Here is a 20,430-nt window from a genome sequence, read left to right as displayed (position 1 = left end):
AATTAAGTGAATGAAGGAGTAGGCCATTACAGTAACATAAGACCTTCCTCATGATCTCATTAATGGGTAGAATCAATGGAGAACATATATCTAGAAGGAATGAGAGTGTTTGCTAACCTTGAAGAAGAAGATTCGTCGAGCAAAAACTCCCACGGATGCTTGGGGATCTCCATTGGCCTTGAAGAGAATGCTCTAGGGTGTCTCTGACGTTCTCCAATATCTTTATGACAATATGACACAAATTAGATAAAAAATTGATTATATAGGGCTTTGGAAACCTGATTCCCAAAAAGTAACAATTTTGTCCCGGGACTAGTTGGTTGCTTGGGGTGACCAAGGTAGGCTGCCAACCTGTACCTTTTTTTTCTTTCCAGAAACTGTATGTTGGTCCCTGAAAGCTCTATCTTTTTCTTGGGTCCTTTTCCAAGTTATAGAAGGGTCTTACCTGGTTTATGGGACCTTCCACTTGTGTTATCATTGCACTATAGTCCATCTACCAAGTCCGTCATCATTCAAGTTACATATCATTTTGAAATCTAACAAGGTTTGTATCATAGGATCATCTCCATTTACTTCCATTGGTTCTAAGTCAGATCCAATGGGTTCAATTTGGATGGTCCACAGCTGTCTTCTTCCTTCACTCAGGTCTTCGGACTTACAATATGGATTTCTAGGTTAGGTTTAGGAGGGATTTCACATCCTCCCCCCTTTAAAAGAAATTTCGTCCTCGAAATTGGAAGCATACTTGGGTTTCTAAAGAGATGGAGATACTTCAATCTCATCTCGTCTTCTTTCTCCTAAGAAGCTTCCTTGAGGGTATGAATTTTCCACCGGATTTTTACCAAGGGTATGGTCATGTTCCACAACTGCTTGTCCTTCTTATTTAGGATCTTGGCTGACTCTTCATTGTAGGAAAGATCAAGCTCCAAGACCTCAGGTTCTCGCTGGAGGAGATGTTCCAAATTCTCTACGCATAGAAGTAGCATTGACACATGGAACACATCGTGCACACCAGATAAGGACGAAGGTAAGGTTAAATGGTAAGCAATAGGTCTAACCTTCTCAATAATCCATAAGGGCTGATGCACTAAGGGCTAAGCTTTCCCTTGACGTTAAATCTCATCACACCTTTCATAGGTGATACCTTCAGAAAAAGAACTAATTCTTGGGCATTGATTCAAGCTCCAATGCTTAGAGAATAAATAAATCAAAATGGAACTAATTCTTGGGCTAGAATTGTACTTGAACATGAACTAGACTAGGCTAGAGTTGGACTGAGCTTGAATACGGGCTGATCTCTTTACTTGGGTAGGCTTATTATCATGTTGGGCTTCAAGGTAGGTTGCATCAATGCCCTTTCTATTTCAACTATTATGATTAAATATAAAACTGTTATACATGCTGGTTAATTCAGGATTTGGGTAGTGGGTTAGTAATATCTTCAAGGGTTGAGAGTGTAAGTTGAGAGAGCATGTACAAAGCTAGCTATCTAGTTTCGGATACAAGGTTAGATTTGGTTCTAAATTTGAGCACTACACAAATTGTCAGTCTCCATTCTCATAGTGAAGAAGTCTCATTATGCCTATAGATCTAGACAAAGCTGAATCACATATATCGTTGTGTCTGTGTCTTTATGGTCATTACTTTTGCATAATTTTCCATAACCGCACATAGGTTCCACTTGGATACTATCCAATCATGTATCACAATTCATGAGTATGGCTTTTGTACTTCATTTTTTTTCGTCGATTTTATACGCAGGTGGAAAAAGGTAATCAAGTATCGGTATTTTTCCCAATAGTGGATACAAAGTTACTTTGATCAATTCGTACACAAGCCATGTACTACGTGTGTTTGTGTTGTTTAAATGTACCAACCCCCCCCCCCAAAAAAAAAAAAAAAAAAAAAAAAAAAAAAACTTGAATTTTAATCATGTTTCCATTTAACTACTATTAATCCAATCTTAGTTGTAATCAGCTGGTGTCTAGTAACATTCTTTTCATGTCCGTTCCTTTCCTACTAAAATTTATTTCATATTACAAGCTTGATACAAACAAAGCGTGTTATAATTTGTCAATCGACTATTTGTTGGTGTTTCATTTTATTTTTGATTGATGGAACACTTTCGAAGTTTACATTACAAGTAAAAGCCCCTGCTCAAAAAGGTCAAAATTTTGCATGGAAATGGAAGTTCTCCTCCAGAGAACTTGTTTCAGCCTACACTTAGGACTGAGTTTTCGAAATGAACAAGAAAAATGTACATATATGGAAGAATGTAGTCGCTGCATACATGAAGGGGACAAAATGACCGCCTCGCCTTTCATGAAATCGCGAACTATAAAATCTCTTGGTTCAGCACTGCCGCCCTGGAAGACAGTGGAGACGACCTGCATTGGCTGTTAGGGCAGGCACCATGAATGCCGGCGAAGCTGTGAACCACTGGTAGCCACCATATTGTGGGTTGCATGACCCATACCCAGATTGAACAAAATAAGCTCCGTTGAAAAATAAGTCACCTGAAGATCTCCATTTCCAACTCACCCACCCTCCGTTACACTCTCTCTTAGTCGCCTGCAATAAAATTCAATAACCTCATCAGCTAATACAGTTCTTTCCCTCTTGTGATTAATAATTTTAAGTTGAGAAGAGCTTCAACACCTATCTGAAGTATTTAATTACCTGTTTGGAATCACGATTGTTTGGAGCTATATAGTAATTTGCTTGGCTAAAGATCGTTGGATTGGCACTCCCACCAACAGCATACATTAGCCACTCATCATATCTGTTGTTCACTACATGGGCATACCCAAACCTAACCCTGTAATGCAAATCAAAGGTTTAGACTCTACTGCTAATCGTTGAGAATTAATTCACCAAACATTAATCTTGCTGTAGATAATTAAGTGATTAACCACTCCTCACCTTGGCATCCTCTGCACACAACCTGGGCCAAAATGGTTGAATGCTAGTGTAACTTTCATAATCTTGTCTGCTGTAAAACCATCATTGTGTCCCAACAGCATCACCTGAAAACATCAAAAAGCATCAGAGCTGATGAACACACTAAAGAAATGGATATATTAGTGATCAGATTTAAACGTATATATACTTTGTCATGTTGGGTGAAATAGTTGTTGGAGACTGTGATGGCTGTTGAAGCATGGATGATGTCGATGAGGCCATCGTAGCAGTGAGCAAGATAACAGTGATCAATCCATATGTTCGAAGATGCAAACACGGAAATGGCATCACCATCAGACCCTCTTCGATGGCCGACATGTGTCGGACTGCTACGAACCATTCCAGACTTCCCAGTTGTACAATCGTGTATACTAATTCCATGTATTATGACATGGCTCACACCTTGAACAGTAATGCAAGGTCCATGAGCTATCTCTACATTAGCTCCTCTCCCGTCAATAGTTTTGTAACTGTTCATGATCAGCTCATTCTGAAGCTTAATGACCATATCTTTGGCAAATATAATCCACAGAGGCTCTGTTTGGATTACACCATACCGAAGTGTGCCGGGCCTCGGATTCACCGGATCGTCGGCCGGAGTTGTAACTACATAAATTTTTCCATATTTTCCACCAATTGCTCCTTCACCAAAGCCAATGGCACAGTTGGCCAAGGCACGGCGACTAGATGCCCACTTAGGATTCCAGCGCCAGCAAGCATCAATTTTGTTCATTACATTCTTCCTTGCTGGAGCATAGCTGTTGTAGCCATGGCTTCCCCAAACTTGTAGAGTTAAGACCAGATATGCTGCAACTAGACATGAGAAGAGGAGAGAATGGGTTGCAGAAGCCATCTTTTTGTTTGGTTGTTGGTTGGAGATGGAGATGGAGATGGAGATGGAGATGTACATTGATGGACATAGCAATTAAGAGCTTAAATAACATCACTAAAGAAGTGGGAGCCCATGAACTACTTCAGGAGTCCTTTTGTTAATGGTGAAGCGACGTGGTTGCACGAACTAGAGACATTGGATTGGGGCCGAGCGGTGCTAATGAATTGACTTTATATTACAAGCTCTTTCTATTTATTTGATATCACCAATTTTTTCAACCACATGAAGCCTGTAACTTGACTTTGTTTCCACACCTGCTCTATTTTTTCTGGTAAATGATTGGTATTCACTAATCACTATATAGTCAAACAACAATAACAATACATTAGAAAGAAAAGAAAAGAAAAGAAATAATAATTAAGGCCTAAATAATACTATTTGTCAACCACAGGAGGGGTTGGCTAGTGCATCTCTCGGATTTCTCTGCTATTATTGTAGTCATATCATATGATATCATATATATATATATACACGTATTTCAATTAGTATTTTTTGAAATCGAAGAGAATACATTCCTATATTAGAATAGGTAAATAGATTACATGAATAATTTACATAAAACGACTCTCTTCAGCCTTCTCATCGCTACAAGAAAACAGGTCCATGACAGCATTTTTAAAAAATCAAAACGACGCCGTAAGTCTAAAAGTGTCGCTGTAAACATTTTCCGGCGCTTCACAAACGACGCAAAAAATGCCAGCAAAAGCACTGCGGTATTACAACAGTGACATTAAAAATAAACGCAGCAATAAATGCCTTCACGAATGCTTGGAAGCCATCAAGGAACACACCGAGAGATCAAAGTGGAACTCTAGGTTCAATTAGTAATTTCATTTAAAAAATAATAATAATAACCACAAATTATTGTTTAATCCCTAAACTGTTTAAAAAAATATATCACCTTTAACTGCCATAAAACAAAAAGAATAGTATTAATTATTATCTACACATCAGTCTATTGTTTGTTGTGCAAAAATTTAATATGTGGGAATATATATATAAAATAACCCAACCGCTGCCTCTCTTTTTGTTTAATATAAAAATGTAATTACTTGCCATCAGGACCTTCACCAAAATTATTAATCTAATAAGCAGATGTATCTATTAATAAAAAACAATATTTTTAATGCAACGTAGTAATGAAAAATCGGATTGTCTATGAAAAAACATAAAATCGAATTTGGGTGTTTAATTAGTTAATATTTTATAAAAATAAATAGAGGATATTTCATCCATGACTCTATTTATCTTTGGCACCACCGATGCACACCTAGTATTAATTAATCCCCAAAAGCCATAAAATAATCAATCAGCAAAACCATCATTAAACATTAATGTGTGTGAGGCTTAATTATGGTCAATATCTTACATACAAAATATATAATTATATTCAAGAAGTGATTAGTAGTAAGGTCTCCTCCCAATGGCAGATGTTGTTAGTTCTGAGTGCAGAAATCTCTCCCATAATCCATCCAAAAGAGAATCTCTCACAAGACACAAAAAAAAAATCAGCCTATAATATAATATAAAGTATCGATTAAAAGGCTGCCTTAATTGGCAAGATTTTGGTACACAATATTTTTAACACTTGCAAGGCCTAAAAGATAGGCCTAGGAGGAATTACAGAACCATATAACAGCACGACCAACAAGACAAGATCTAATGTTTGATTTCATTTCTACCAAAAAATAATGTTTCATTAATTTCATATAATAAAAAGATTTAATGCATGATGACTGATGAATATAAAATGTTGGACATGAGATTTATTCATCCTCTTATTCTTTCTACATTTGGCTTAAACTATTTTTACATCCTGATCACTATCATTGCTTTCGAATTCAGAACTGCTACCTCCTAGAAGAGGGAGGATATATGTATGGCTACATGCCACATGCAAAGATTGGAAGTCTCACCTTTAAGACTTGGGACTCAAGGTCTTATAGGTAAGATAACAATATATTTACTATATGGTGTGGAGCACTTGTTATCCCCTCTACCCTAGGACAAATGAAGAATAGATACACGTGACGTGCAAGGTTAGGAGTCTCAGTTCTAAGACTTGGGACCCATGGTCTTATAGGCTAGATGCCCACCCATTATATGGTGTTTGGCAATTCTCCGCAGTTCTTCATTGTTATCCTTCACTCACATTAGATATATGAGATATTATTTTTTTATTATTTTATTTGGCTTAGGAAGCTAGCAAAATGTTTTCCTTATAACTTTATGAAGGATAAAATTCTACCCTTATTTATCATGCTTTTGCATGTCTTTCTATCCACCCTTTATTGTTCATCAAGTATGCTTGCAAAAACAAAACTTCCCCCTCAGACCCATAACTATAGCTTTATTTCCTTGTATGCTGGTGAGGTTGAGATCAAATAAACTGCAAATAAACAAATCCAGATTCTTCCCACTCGGGTAGGCCGATTGCCCATTCGCCTGTCCCTTTGCATGTGCGACACATGGCTTGCCCGTAGTACACAGGCAGCCCAACCCAAAGGGTTGGGGGGATGGGCAAACACCTTCCCCAGGTGGAGAGGATCTGAATTACAAATATAGATCAAAAGAAGGAATGGGTGGCAAAATAGCCATGTTTTGGGTGGCCATGCATGCTTTAGATTAGCTAAGGATCTCCACGGATGGATTTGGCCAGAACTTAGTTGAGAAAGAGTGGGAGCCCACCACCGTGAAGAGTCTAAAACCTTAAGACTGTACATCTCGGGTTCGAATCCTCTTCTTGGAGACGAATGCTCTGTCACTTTTTAAGCTTCCCCACTACATAACCTCTTAACCGTTAGGCGACAATTAGCAATAAAACACACGAGTTTTAACAAGATTTCGACCGCCGCCTCAAAATTAGAATAAAACACATGTCCACCATCTAATGGCTAGGGCTGGCATAATTACGCAGGAAGCAACGTCCCACTACTCACTATTACAGCTAAGAACTGGAACCATGCACTCAAAATCCTTCACAAGATGGGCAATATGGGAGGGTAGCTATAGCTATACTAGAAATGAAGATGTATCTCAAGGAACAATACAACACATATAATGCAATGTAGTCCTTCTCTCTAACCGGCCCCATCAAACCTAATTGGGGTTGAAACAACAGTCAGTTTGTCCTGTGCCAAAAGAACCATTGATAAAGATGTCAGCCAATGATCAATAACAGAACCAAACGAAACAGAAAGCTAACGAGAAGCAACTGGTGGACATGTTTGTTGTCCCATTACAGAAAAGGAGAAAACTTCATTTTCTGTTCACGGGGGGGCCAGCATTAGCCTTGTGCATTTCGCTTGCGCCATTTTCCGTTGTGTATCCCGGGTCCCCCGGGGCGGCGCGCATTCCGCAAGAATTCTGTAGGGCAGGTGATGAGCTTCCACTGGTGGACATGTTTGTTGTTCTTGAACTAACTATTTTGTATTATCACTATGAAGCTTTTACACCGCCTCCTCTAAAAAAAAATACAATAAATTATTAATCCAAAACCAATTCCAATTCCAATTACAAATACAACCAAGCGTAATTATATGAATCCATAGAATGCAAGGAATACTTAAACCCAACAATCATCATCTTGACTTGAATTATACAAACCACCTTGAAGAAAACCATTGTGCATGGATGTCTAATCTACAATCGCCTTTGTCTCTGTGTATTGGATATACTTAACAGCATGACCCATGTCCCCTCTAGGGATGCTTTTCTTGATTGCCATCACCTGAACCAACATGACACACCCCCACCTAGGCTATCTCATACAACTCATCTTTATTGTACAATGTTACATGGCTCCACTTCTCTTATTGTTGTAGTTCACTTTGAGAGATCACCACCATTCATCAAATTTAAAGTAAAAGTTATACCTTTCCAAAATTTCCCTTGTTATGCACTTGAACAACCTGCAAAATTTATTTGTCACTTGTACCCCTTACTCGAGTTTTGTTAAAGATATTTTTGGCACTCCACATAATATTATGGAAGAACCAAAAGTTGCCCTAGCTGTCACTTCACCTCAACCAGTTAATGGAATTTCTCTGGAAGACTCCCTACAACCCTAATCGAATCTGGAAGACTCCCTATAGTGCTGGTCGAATCAGATAAGAGAAATGATCCCACTGTATCTCAAACACTTCAAAACATTGCATCATCTCAACAACTGATAAACAGTACTCAGAGTTGTACTTCATCTCAAATCTATAAGAGATCAAGATTATACAAAACCCTGACGACCACCTTGTGTAAATAAGACACTAGAGTTTGAGAATCCAAGACTAAGTGTGAACAAGGACTCCCATATTTATAAATATGCAATCATGTAATTAAGAGAACAAGGAGTGAAGAACATCTATTATCTCGTGGACGTAGGTCGCACTGACCGAACCATATAAACTCTTTCTTCTCTTCGTCTCTCCCTCTCTCTCAACAGAAAATTTGGATAGATTCCCATCCCGGCTTGTTTTTAACTTGGTGTTTATTACTTGATGTTGTCAGTTTGTAAACAAAATCGTGGTTTTAATCTTTAATAAACTACTCTTTTACCAGGGGAAAAAACCATTCTTATCAACAAAAAGTGTCTTAAAGCAATGTGACTTACCCGTAAATGCCCTCTTCTGGTACAACTTAAACAACTTGAAACTCCTGTTCCTTGAATTGGAATAGTAGCAGGTCTGAAAAGTAATCTAAGAACAAATCGGATGAAACCATCGCTCAGAGAAACAGAAAATGAATCGATTCAGATTATCTAGTTTTAGTTCGAACCGCTATAAAATTGATCAATTCCTATCAAGAGCTCTTGAATTCTATGATCTGTATAGCATGTTGGTGTTGGTTTCCGAGTTAATTGTTGGCAGAAATTGGGTGAAAGTTATTGGAGACTAAGTCTAAGGGTAGATGAAATTTTTTTGCTCTATTATACATAAGGGTATAATGATTTTTATGATTGTACAATTTACTTCTTCTTTTCTTTTTCCTTTTTTGTCTCTCTTAGAAGGTTCACTGTATTTAGTTTGTCTGGTCCCATTAAATTTATGAACATTACTTTTCTTTTTCCAACCCTGTGTTATTTATGATCGACAAACACTTTCAAGAACGTGAGACAACCCTTCCTGTTATAGTTTAAAGAGCTTGTGGACTTTATATGTATATCATGATTTGTTTGTCCTAAGAAAGTGCCAATAATGCTCATCAGAGGGGATCTTGGGTTACGTTATACCTCATTCACAAAGAAATGTAATATTATTGGAGTCTAGATCCTCTACCCTAAAGTAAGTGCTTCTTTTTACACTTCTTCATCATACATTAGGACTGGAATTTATCTTTGAGTGGTGATAAAATGACCTATAGATAGGATTGAGCTCCATTTTAATATGTGATGAAAAAGTGTGGGAAAAGCATATATACCTCCTATACCTCCTATATGGATTCGTATTGTTGTGAGTAAAATTGAGAATTCAATTGAGAGAGGAACCTGAAAGGGGTTGGAATTCGTTAATTTGATGAGTTTATTTTCCATCGATTATGAGCTATATGCTCTGACCAGTAATTGAAGCAGCCATGTTTAAGCCAACATCATGGTTAGGACCAAAAGCCCTGCTTGTTTTGTTTACTTTCAAATCCACAAGCCTTTACTTATCAAACCTTTCTTTAGAGAACCGCGCATGTTCTCCATCAATTCCGTGCCATGTCTAGATTTTTCACATGACAAACCCATTGATTTTGCTTGAGAGCAGTGGTGCTCCCAGCAGTCAAATGCCCGTGCCATGTTTATTCAATGGTCCAGATTTGTTATGGACCCAAATTGAATCTGGACCGTGTGTTGCTGGGAACAATGCTGCTCCCAAGCACGATCCCAAACCTATCTAATTCAATAATATATCTGGCTCCATTGAGTAAAGGCAATTATGGAGATTCTATTAATAGATAAACGCAGGACCATAACAATGGTACCTGTGTGGCATGGATTCGGATTCACATGCTCTCTAATTCATTTTTTCCTTCAAAAAAGTAGCTTGTATCAACATCATGGAGAAAATTACAATCGAAAAAAGACCTTTTCTGTAGCATCATCCCTTAATATTCTGGAGAGAGCTACCAGAGGTTTGGCAACATGAAATTGCATGACCAATGGCCTCTTACAGACCCCTCTTCCTTATGCCTAACAGTTCCATCACTACATGATTAATATATAAGACACACCATAACAAACAACAGATCCGTATCCCAATTTTTCAACCTCCATTAACATGGCGAATCCCATCTCTCTCCCTCTCCAAGAGAGAGTCCCTGTTAGAAACACTCTACAGCGAGTCATAGACCTCGTGATCTTCTTTCTCTTGCTTCTTCTTATCTTCTATCGTCTCCTTTCCTTCAATTCTCATGGTATAGCTTGGAAGCTTGCAATCTTCTGCGAGTCATGGTTCACCTTCTGCTGGATCCTCGCCATGAATGTTAGATGTACTTCTGTTGATTACATCACCTACCCTAAACGCCTCTTACAATGGTAAATAGAGATTATAATTTCTGCTTCTTCATTTTTTCAGTGCTTGAAAACCTTACTTTTGTCTATGTAATAGGGCTGGGGAAGATCTTCCTCCGGTGGACATGTTTGTGACAACAGCAGATTCAGCTCTTGAACCACCTATAATCACAGTCAACACTGTGCTCTCCTTGTTGGCCCTAGACTACCCAGCTCACAAGTTAGCTTGTTATGTCTCAGATGATGGAGCTTCCCCTCTTACATATTATTCCCTCGTGGAAGCATCTAAGTTTGCCAGGCTTTGGGTTCCTTTCTGCAAAACATATGATGTTCAAATTAGGGCTCCCTTCATGTATTTTTCTACTGAACCTACCAGCCCAACTTCCCATCTTTCATCCAACTTCCAAAGAGAATGGAGAAAGATTAAGGTAATAGCTACATATGATTCTTTCCATTATATCTTGTATACTCGATAACGAATACCTTGACATTTGATCAGAATGAATATCAAGAGCTTAGGCAAAGAATCAAAGAGGCAGCTCAGAAATCTGTTCCATGTGATCTCACGGGTGAATATGAAGCTTTCTCGAATATAGATCGTAGTAATCATCCGGGTATAATTAAGGTAAACTCCATTCAGCTTGATATGAATCTAAAAAACCTGACAAGCATAGGGTTCAGCTGGCCACAGCTAGCAAAAGGGTGCGCCAACCCTTCGCCAAAATGGAAACGAAATACAATTCGACATCGTTCTAGGTATCTCTAGTAGTGTCAGAGGCAAATCATTTTATTCTTTTTGTTTCATTTTCAGGTCATATGGGAGAACAAAGGAACTCCTTCGAAAGGGGTGTCGATGCCGCACCTGGTATATGTGTCCAGAGAGAAGAAAGCCCAAGTACCCGCATTGCTTCAAAGCTGGGGCCATGAATGTGTTGGTAAGAACTTACAAGAAGGCTCTGGTATATGACCTGGAAAATGATAAATCTCATTACATAATCTCACTTAACTTACATTATTGAAATGATTAGACTAGAGTCTCAGCAGTGATGACAAACTCGCCATTCTTTTTCAATGTGGATTGTGATATGTTCGCCAACAACCCAAAGGTTGTTCTCATGGCAATGTGTCACCTACTTGGTTCCAAGAAAGAAAGCGAAAGTGGATTCGTTTTGTACCCGCAAAAATTCCATGGAATCCCAAAAGATGATCCATTGGGAAACCAATATCTGGTTGTACTTCAACATGTGAGTTTTTCTTATCTTTTGGGATAATTAAGGAACAAGTGAGCTAGATTCATAAATAAATAAATAAAAAATACCCAATTCATTTCACTTACTATTGATATACCCTGTTGATTTCTTTTCTAAAATTGCCTTCATCTTCATTCTGCTTTCTGCACAGAATCTATTCCGTGGATTAACAGCAATACAAGGACCTTTCTGTGTTGGATCAGGATGCTTTTATAGAAGGAAAGTTATATATGGGCTATCACCAGATGAGGCAGAAACTAAAGCAAAATGCACGAGTTTTATTGATGGTTATTCTTTTTCTTTATTTACTGAGTCTCATATGCTCAACAACATTTACCCAGCCACCCAGTGGAGATTTAGCAATAGGAATGAGAAGTAATAATGCAAAAATAGAGAATCCACACATAATCACCATTAACAACGATATTTAACTTGTATCCTTTCTACTTTTCTTAGGAAAATCATCTTACGAAGGTCTTCGAGTAGAATTTGGAGATTCAATTGAATTAACAGAATCAGTTGGCCGGATTTTGTTTAATAAGAATGAGGAGTACTTGGACTACCCAAAAGATCTTTCAAGCTCTATCAAGGCAGCAGTTTCAGTCTCAGCTTGTGACTATGAGTTCAACACACAGTGGGGTAAAGAGGTGGGTTGGGTATATGGCTCCACAACAGAAGATATCCTCACTGGACTCAAGATTCATAGAAAGGGCTGGAAGAGCATATATTTCGACTGTCACCCATCTGCATATCTCGGGTGCGCACCCCTGACTGTGCCCACGACATTGACCCAAATGAAGAGATGGTCCACTGGTATGCTGGAGGTTCTATGGAGCAACAATAGTCCTATCATTGCCACCCTCGCTGGAAAGCTTCAATTCCGGCAATGCTTGGGCTATCTCTATACATTGATTTGGGCTCTACGTTCCCTACCTGAATTTTGCTATGCCATGCTTCCAGCCTACTCCATCTTCACCAACACTAGCTTTCTTCCCACGGTAATATTTATTTTCTCTATATCGATAGATAGGGATTTCTTTGAGCAGACATCATAGGAGTTTCTTTCTTTCTTTCTTTTTTTTGTTTTTCATATGACAAGAGTTCCAGAGCACTTGACCTGACTATTCAAAGGCTCAATGCTTACCCAATATATGGATGGATCAGATCATATCAGGGTTGAATGAGAATCATTCAATTTTCACTAAATGCGTTGAAGTGATTGAATACCCCATCTGAATGGTCCCAAGGATACAAAAACTCGAATGGTAGACTCAAGTACCCACACAATTTTACTTCAGATATATAAAGTTTAAATTCTTTTATAACATAATCTTCATGTTTTTAAAAATAACTTAATTTGATTTTGTTTTTTTTATTGTCTTAAATTCTTTACGTGGAAATTATTTTCTTGTCTTATTCTTGTAACTTGAAATACATACAGGTCTCCGAACCAGCCTTCCTCATTGTCAGTTTCCTTTTCGTGGTTTACAATCTTAGCACCCTATCAGATTACCTCCAATGTGGTGAAACAGTTCGAGTATGGTGGAATAACCAAAAAATGGGGAGGATAAAGTCATCCACAGCATGGTTGTTTGGTTTATGGGCTGTCATTCTCAAGATTATAGGAATATCAGAGACTGTCTTTGTAGTAACACCGAAAGATCAAAATGCATCAGCTGGAACAGACTCCAACAGCAGTCAGTTCTCTTTCAATGAGTCGCCAATGTTTGTACCACCCACAACACTTCTATTGGTTAGCTTGACTGGACTTGCAATGGCTAGCTTTTCGCTTCAGCCATTTGAAACTGTTCGGGCTGGCAAGTCTGGGCCAGGGATTGGAGAAATCATTTGCAACATATGGGTAGTACTGAGCTTCTTGCCATTCTTGAAAGGGCTTTTCCAAAGAGGAACTTGTGGGATCCCTTCATCAATCTTATACAAGTCCACCACTTTGGCATTACTCTTCATATACTTCTCAATCCGTTTGGGTTGAAAACATATAAAATTATTAAGATTTACCTTTAAAGTTGGAGGCGGATTGCTTGGTAGCAATTCCAGATCTGCAAAAGGGAAGGTCTGCATCCCTTTCTATTTCTCCTCTTGTCGGTGAGATTATTTCGGTTTGCGCCCCCCCCCCCTCCGTGTTTCCTTCTCCTGGATTTCGTGCTCTTTTAACTTAGTCGCTGATGCTTTGGCCCATGGTGGTTTGTCATTTGGTTCCAGGTGTGTCTGGTCTATGAGCTCTTCCTGGCTCCTGGATTTGTTGTCCTAGGAGCTAGGCTTGTGTATCTGCTCTTCCGTTGAATAAAGTGTGGTTTACCAAAAAAAAAAGGGCCAAAACCTCCGAAAGTATTGTATGGTCATGTTAATGGAAGCTTCCATCATTTTGATAAGTTTTGTATTTTGTCATTCAAAGAAATAAATTAAATACTTGTTATGTTGTGACTTAAATTCTTATACCTCACTTCGAAGATTGAGCTGTACCAACATATTTTATTAGGTGACCTGAATGATCTATTTTTAGAGATCTGTGATGGAAGCGGGTGGCTTATAAGTACGGACTGACTTGATGGATCGATTCGTTTACCTGATTGGAGTCTATATATGTACCTTATGTTCACTTACGAGATTATTGAGAGATTTGAAAAATTTTCGATTTAGGGTTTTGGGTGAGAGTTATTGTGAAGCCATTCTTGGCAATTTGGTCTGAGATCTCCATTGCTTCTTTCCTCTATATAGTGAAAAGCTCTTCCGCTTTACCCATGGAAGTAGCACACCACATTGGTGTGAGAACCACATTAAATATTTATGTGTTTTCGTTTTGTTTCTATTTCAATGTGTTATTTCTTGATATTCATTTTAACATTATTCAATATTGAATTTTGACAAGAAAAATAACATCTTAACATAACGTACGTAGCTCTAAACGGAAATTTATCAGGTCAATTTCCTTGTTAGAAATTTTGTAGATGTGTGATAAATGTCCCAACATCACATCAATGGTAAAAATTCATTTACAAATCACATCAGTCAGGACCATCATTTCCTTGTAGATGTGTGACAAGTGTCCCAGCATCGCATCAAATGGTAGAAATTCATTTACAGGCATAGAACAAAATTCCATCGAAACTTGCGAAATTTCCACCGAAATTTCCCATTTTGGAAAATGCGAAACGAAACTCATGAGGACCGAAAAAAAGTCCTCAGTGTCTATCGAAACTTTCAAAATTTCGTCGAAACTTGTCGAAACCTCGAAACCTATCGAAACTTGGTTCAACTCAGTTGGACCAGCTGGTTCATGAGGAAAAAAAATTCCCAAATTTCGTGGGAAACTTGAGAAATTTCGTGGGAAACTTGGGAAATTTAGGGGAAACTTGGGAAATTTCGTGGAAAACTAGGAAATTTCGTGGAAACTTGGGACTTTTTTCCTGTAAATTTTGTAGCTTCCCAAATTTTCAATTTTTTTTTTCATTTCATGTTTCCCCAAATACCCCCTCCATCAGGACTTCTCTATCCAAAGTGCGTATTCCCTTAGGTTGGTTATCTACTTCTTTTAAGCATATTGATGACCAGACTCATAAAGTTACAGGCATAAAATGTCATGGGATGTCTATGTTCGTTGGTTGGAGGTGAGGATGTTACAGGCATAGTACTACTCAGCTCATAGGATGAATCCGCTCTTGGCACTCCTCTTAACACTAAGTTGTATTTTCCTTTTATTGTCAACTATTTTGAAGTTAGAAATTATATATTGAATGTTATGTGCTTAAGTAGTTAAGTTTATAATGTACTTTTGGACAACTCTACATTGATGTTATGTACATTGAATGACATATCTACATTGATTTTTTTAGCAAAATACAACAAATGCATTCTTTATACTCTAATTAGCTTAAATACAGGATCCCACCCCAAAATACTCTCTAAAACCTGTCGAAACTTGTACTGAAAAGTCCTCGGTTTCCTCGAAATTTCCCAAGTTTCCACCTAAGTTTCCCATTTTCACCCGATCGAAACTTGAGTTTCCCTCGAATTTTTTACCATGTTTACAGGTCACATCAATCAATTGATTGATGTGACCTGTAAATGAATTTCTACCATTTGATGCGATGTTGGGACATTTGTCACACATCTACAAGGAAATGGATGGTCCATTTCCTTGTAAGAAATGGACCTGATATTGGTCCAGCTCTAAACACTATAAAATCTAAAGAAAAGTACCAATTATAAATAGTCTTGCTCCACAAATATATTCACCAACGTTCAATTGGTGTATCTCAAAGAATGATACAATACATATAATGCAGCAATACATCTATTTAGCAGCCCTCATTAAACCTAATTGGGGAATGAATGGAAGAAAAAAAAATGCTCTCAAGAGCCTTTGTTAAAGATTCCAGCGAATTGATCAATAATAGAGACATATATACGGAATAGAAAGCTAAAGTGAAGCAATCATCTCTTTTACAAGATGATAATCAATCTCTGTAAGACTGAGTACTCAAATTAGAAGAAGACTGAAGAGTCATACTATCAGTAATAGTATGCTAAGACAGCAAAAAACTCACTCACCTGCACACCAGTATACATCAGTGGGCTTATGCATGAACTGAGCAAGCTTGTTAACAGAAATATTAGGCCATGTGATGAAAAGATTCGAAGAGCCCCAACCAAATGATGATATCTGCTGCCATTAGTTACTGACTCAATGGAACCCATTCATCAAGAACCAAAGCACCATTGGTAGCAAGAGGAATAGAAACAGGTTTAAAGAATCCATGTTCATACTACCCAACAGATCAATAATATACTTTTTTTAAGAGAGAGAAAGAACCCAGATGGAGCAAGATACTTCAATACTAAGAAAATAAACATCTCCCAGATCTTTAAGGTAAATGTGGAAGAAATATGAGAAGTAGCAAACTAAATGCACTTACAATGATCTAGTAAGAAGAATGTCATCAACATACATCAGACAAACAACAACAAATCATCACATGCATGATAGATGTGTTAGAACATCTAGGGTTTTTCCCAAAACCCTAATCAATTAAAAAATCATACAAGAACTAGAATATGATATTAAGATAGTATTGGACATATCTTACACCAGGTGTATGTTAAAGAAAATTGATGAAGACTTCTCCTATCTCCTCGTCTTTCCTACCTTTCCTATCCTACCTCTTTCTTTTTTCTTTTTTTGATAAGAAGAAAATTTCATTAAATTAAAAACACTTACACCCATAATTTTTAGTTGCATTACCTGTTCCTATTAGTTCGGAATCAGATAGTGCTAACTTTTCAAACAAACCTTGGAGCATTTGGGATGGGAATTTGTTAAATATTACATATTTGGTTGTCTTAGCAACCTTGATTACCATATCTATATGTTGTAAAGACCATGTTCCAAAATTTGGTTTTGGTAACAGATTTGGCAACTCTTCTATATTGCACCAAATTTCCTGTATCTCAATCCCTTGTGTTGCTGCCTAATCCATCCCATATTGTATTCCAAAAAGAGCTGCTTCTAGCTTGTCCGGTATCTGCACGGTTCCAAAATTGATGGACTCTATATGTCCATTCCTATGCATCCCAATGCTCCATCCTGCCATCCCTAGGTGCTGGTTAAGTACTCCTACACATATTAATACAATATTATTAGTTTTTTGGATGATGTTGCACCAATTTAAGTGCTCATAGGTTAGGTTTCCTGCATTTGGGATTGGAGAAATATGAATTGTAATTTCATTTTTCTGTAGTTTAAGATTTGCAATCCAGTGATTCAGGCTTTTTAACACCTTTAGAGGGTTAGGATTTTTTTGTTGAAAAACTTTAAGGTTTCTTTCCTGCCAAATGAAATAACAAGAGATAATAAAGACTGAAAGAAACCATTTGGATTTGGATATATCTAAATGGGTTTCAAGGTTTTGACACCAACTTAGAATTGACGAGTCTCTCCAATTTTCAGTTCGTAAGCCCAGTGGTCCAGCAGCATGTATTCTTTTAGCCCATTCACATGATATAAAAATATGCCAACTTGTTTCGCTTGCTTCTTTGCAGAGAGCGCATTCAGATAAACAGTTAGACCACTGGGCTAGTTTTGATCTGATTGGTAGACCGTCGTGCAATAATCGCCAGAAAAACACCTTGAATTTTGGGTGTATAGGTAATTCCCAATAGAATTTCCACCACCCAGAAGAAGGGTTTCCTACCTCTTTCTTGTGGAGAGAGAAGAGAACAAAAGAACTTGAGAGATTGGAGAGACCCATCATAGCTATTTATATTAACAATTTCAAACCCTATTCCACTTCCACAATGGAATGGTTTGGCCAATCTCAAACTTAATAGCAGTGCATCGGCTCGATGTGTTGAGACCCCATCAATTATTAACCCCAATAATTAATCTAAGCCTACATATTAGTTATGATAAACCTAACAAGATAAACAAAGACATTTTTCCTTTTTTATGTGAAAGTAGCGCTGGCTTCATTTCATGTGTCAATATAAAATCGAGTCAGTCACCAATAATCTCCACAGGATCAAAAACCACCAACAGACCGGTGAAACCTATTGAAATCCCTGACAATAATCTTTTAATTATTATTATTATTATTATTATTATTATTATTATTATTATTATTATTATTATTATTATTATTATTATTATTATTATTATTATTATTATTATTATTATTATTATTATTTTGTACAAAGGGGCTTAATAAAGCCGAGGGAACTCTTTGTTCTTTTTATCCTAAAACAAAGAAATCTATAAGCGAAGTATCGAATGAAGCGATACATACACATTGCTTTTATTATTTTTTTAAAATGGTTTCCGGTACATGCACGTTGCTTTCCCTGCCATTTGTCTTTTCCTCACCTGCTTTGTTTACAACATGAGTTTTATATCAATTAGTGTCCAACAAAGAGTTCGCGTTCAACTTCTAGTGCATCTACTTGGAAGTAAAGCTAGAGCCTCACCCTTATAGAAAGCTTCAGGATCAAGTTAACTACTTTTTCTTGTTGAACTACCTGTGATTCTGTAGCAACGTTAGTGGTAAATGTCTTTTTCATACTCAGAGCCCAGATTTGGGTTTCTTTGCTCACGATGGATGTCTACTAGAAATAAATACTATTACTGCAATAGAAATTCCACCTCAAACAAACAAACAAACAAAATCAATGGTATTACTTTAAACAAAAATCTTACTAAATTAATCCTCAAAAACCAAAATTCCATAGCAAACAAGTGAACACTACCAAACCATCAAAAATACAACAAAACTAGAATAAAGAATATCACTACGTTTACTAATGAATGCTTAATCCATGTGAATAAACCACACGTGCATGTTCTAACTATTATGTATATATATACTAGTTCTATAACTTTTTTTTTTTTTTTGTTATACAGATTGAAAACTGTGTAGAATAATGTGCAATTTGTAAGACCAAAGACCTAATCACATCAACTTTTGGTGTTAAGTTGACATCTGGTGACTAACAATGTATGCAACCCTACCTACCATAAATTCCAAAATTGTGAACCATCAAATATATTAAAATAAATATGATGACTAACAAAGACAACTCATACATGATATACTCAATATATCTAGAATTGACATAGGATTCCCTCAGCTATAGACCAATTGATTAACTACCATTTAAAAGAGTATAAACAATGACGTGCATTTGCATGTGCGAGTTCTAGCATGCATTTATCATTATTTATTTGATTTAATTTCTCATGCTTATTTAATTAAAAGAGAGATAATTGAGTATTTTTTTTGTATTTTTCAAGAATAAAGTGATTTTAGTTATTAGAGATAATGTGGAGTAAAGTTGGCAAATCTATTTGATATTGGTAAATTTTAAATCATGGGATTCAATTTTGTTGTCCAAGAGAGCATCTCTTAGCCAAATTAGAAACAGATGGATATTAAGGAACAAAATTGGTAATAAATCTGAAAATCGTGTAAATAGACCCACCTTCCGTATTTTGGGCATATCTCTCTCATATGAACTCGGATTGTGGTGATTCAAGATGCTATGAAATGATATCGAAAATATCTACAACTTTCTAGTTTTGAGTTTTTCCAAAATCCAAAAAAAGGGACAAAAAGAGAGAAAAAATAATTAAAAAAAAAAAGAGTAAAAGAAAGTCTTGAAAAATGAATTTTTATTTGGAAGAATAAAGATAAACGAGTTTTTCGAACAAAACTTATTGATATTATTGTACTATGTTCCCCTAAAACAAACATTTTTTTTTAAAAGAAACAAATTAATATCTAAAATCAAAATAAAAGTCATTTTCACATAGTATATATAATCAAAACTATGATAACATTTAGAAAACAATGCAACTATAAAAAAACAAATTTTATTCCATTATCTCTCTATTCTTCTTCTCAACCTTTAAAGTTTCTATTTCTTAGGGAAAAAAATTATAATTAAATATTGATTACCGCTCGATAAATGACTTCGCATTTTTTCTATCTACTGAAAATAAATGTTAAAAGTCCACGTGCATTTGCATGTGAACATTCTAACTAGTATATATATATATATAGAACATTTGATATAGTTGTTTTGAGAAAAATATAGTGAAAAACCTAATATTGGACGTAGCCTCACATTGAGGTGAACTAAGGTAAAATCCGTCTCTTTCTTTCTTGTTTTCTATTTGATTATGTGTGATTGATCGCTCTAATCCTAACAATAGTACATTGTGTTTGGATGTAATTTTTCTTGTCAAAATTTAATTATTAAATGCTTAATTTCTTTTCTTTAAATGACAAAACACAAAACTTATCAAAAATGAAGAACTTTCATTGACA

General features: G+C 36.6%; 1 protein-coding gene and 1 pseudogene across 1 annotated transcript; one reads left to right on the top strand and one right to left on the bottom strand.

The window, feature by feature from the left end:
- Positions 1-2,082: 2,082 nt before the first annotated feature.
- LOC149004151 (putative pectate lyase 2) lies at positions 2,083-3,846 on the bottom strand. Its single transcript, XM_089167907.1, has 4 exons — positions 3,110-3,846; positions 2,923-3,026; positions 2,680-2,818; positions 2,083-2,571 (listed from the first exon to the last, which is right to left on the bottom strand). Exons 1-4 carry the CDS (start codon positions 3,812-3,814, stop codon positions 2,353-2,355), a joined length of 1,167 nt encoding a protein of 388 aa, XP_089024033.1. The 5' UTR covers positions 3,815-3,846; the 3' UTR covers positions 2,083-2,352.
- A 6,261-nt stretch (positions 3,847-10,107) lies between these two features.
- LOC149004150 (cellulose synthase-like protein H1) lies at positions 10,108-13,583 on the top strand (annotated as a pseudogene).
- The last annotated feature ends 6,847 nt before the right edge of the window (positions 13,584-20,430 follow it).

This window comes from Hakea prostrata, chromosome 9 (assembly GCF_041222555.1).
Source record: "Hakea prostrata isolate BN-2017 chromosome 9, UWA_Hpros_2, whole genome shotgun sequence".
NCBI lineage: Eukaryota > Viridiplantae > Streptophyta > Magnoliopsida > Proteales > Proteaceae > Hakea > Hakea prostrata.
The sequence above is the reverse complement of the archived record's forward strand: the minus strand, read 5'-3'. Positions and strand labels throughout refer to the sequence as shown.

Excerpts from the sequence above, each read along its gene's own strand:
- LOC149004151 (XM_089167907.1), bottom strand. The coding sequence starts at position 3,814 with ATGGCTTCTGCAACCCATTCTCTCCTCTTCTCATGTCTAGTTGCAGCA. Across the intron at positions 2,819-2,922 it reads TGTGTGCAGAGGATGCCAAG|GGTTAGGTTTGGGTATGCCC; the intron begins GTGAGGAGTGGT and ends TTTGCATTACAG. Across the intron at positions 2,572-2,679 it reads ACAATCGTGATTCCAAACAG|GCGACTAAGAGAGAGTGTAA; the intron begins GTAATTAAATAC and ends ATTTTATTGCAG.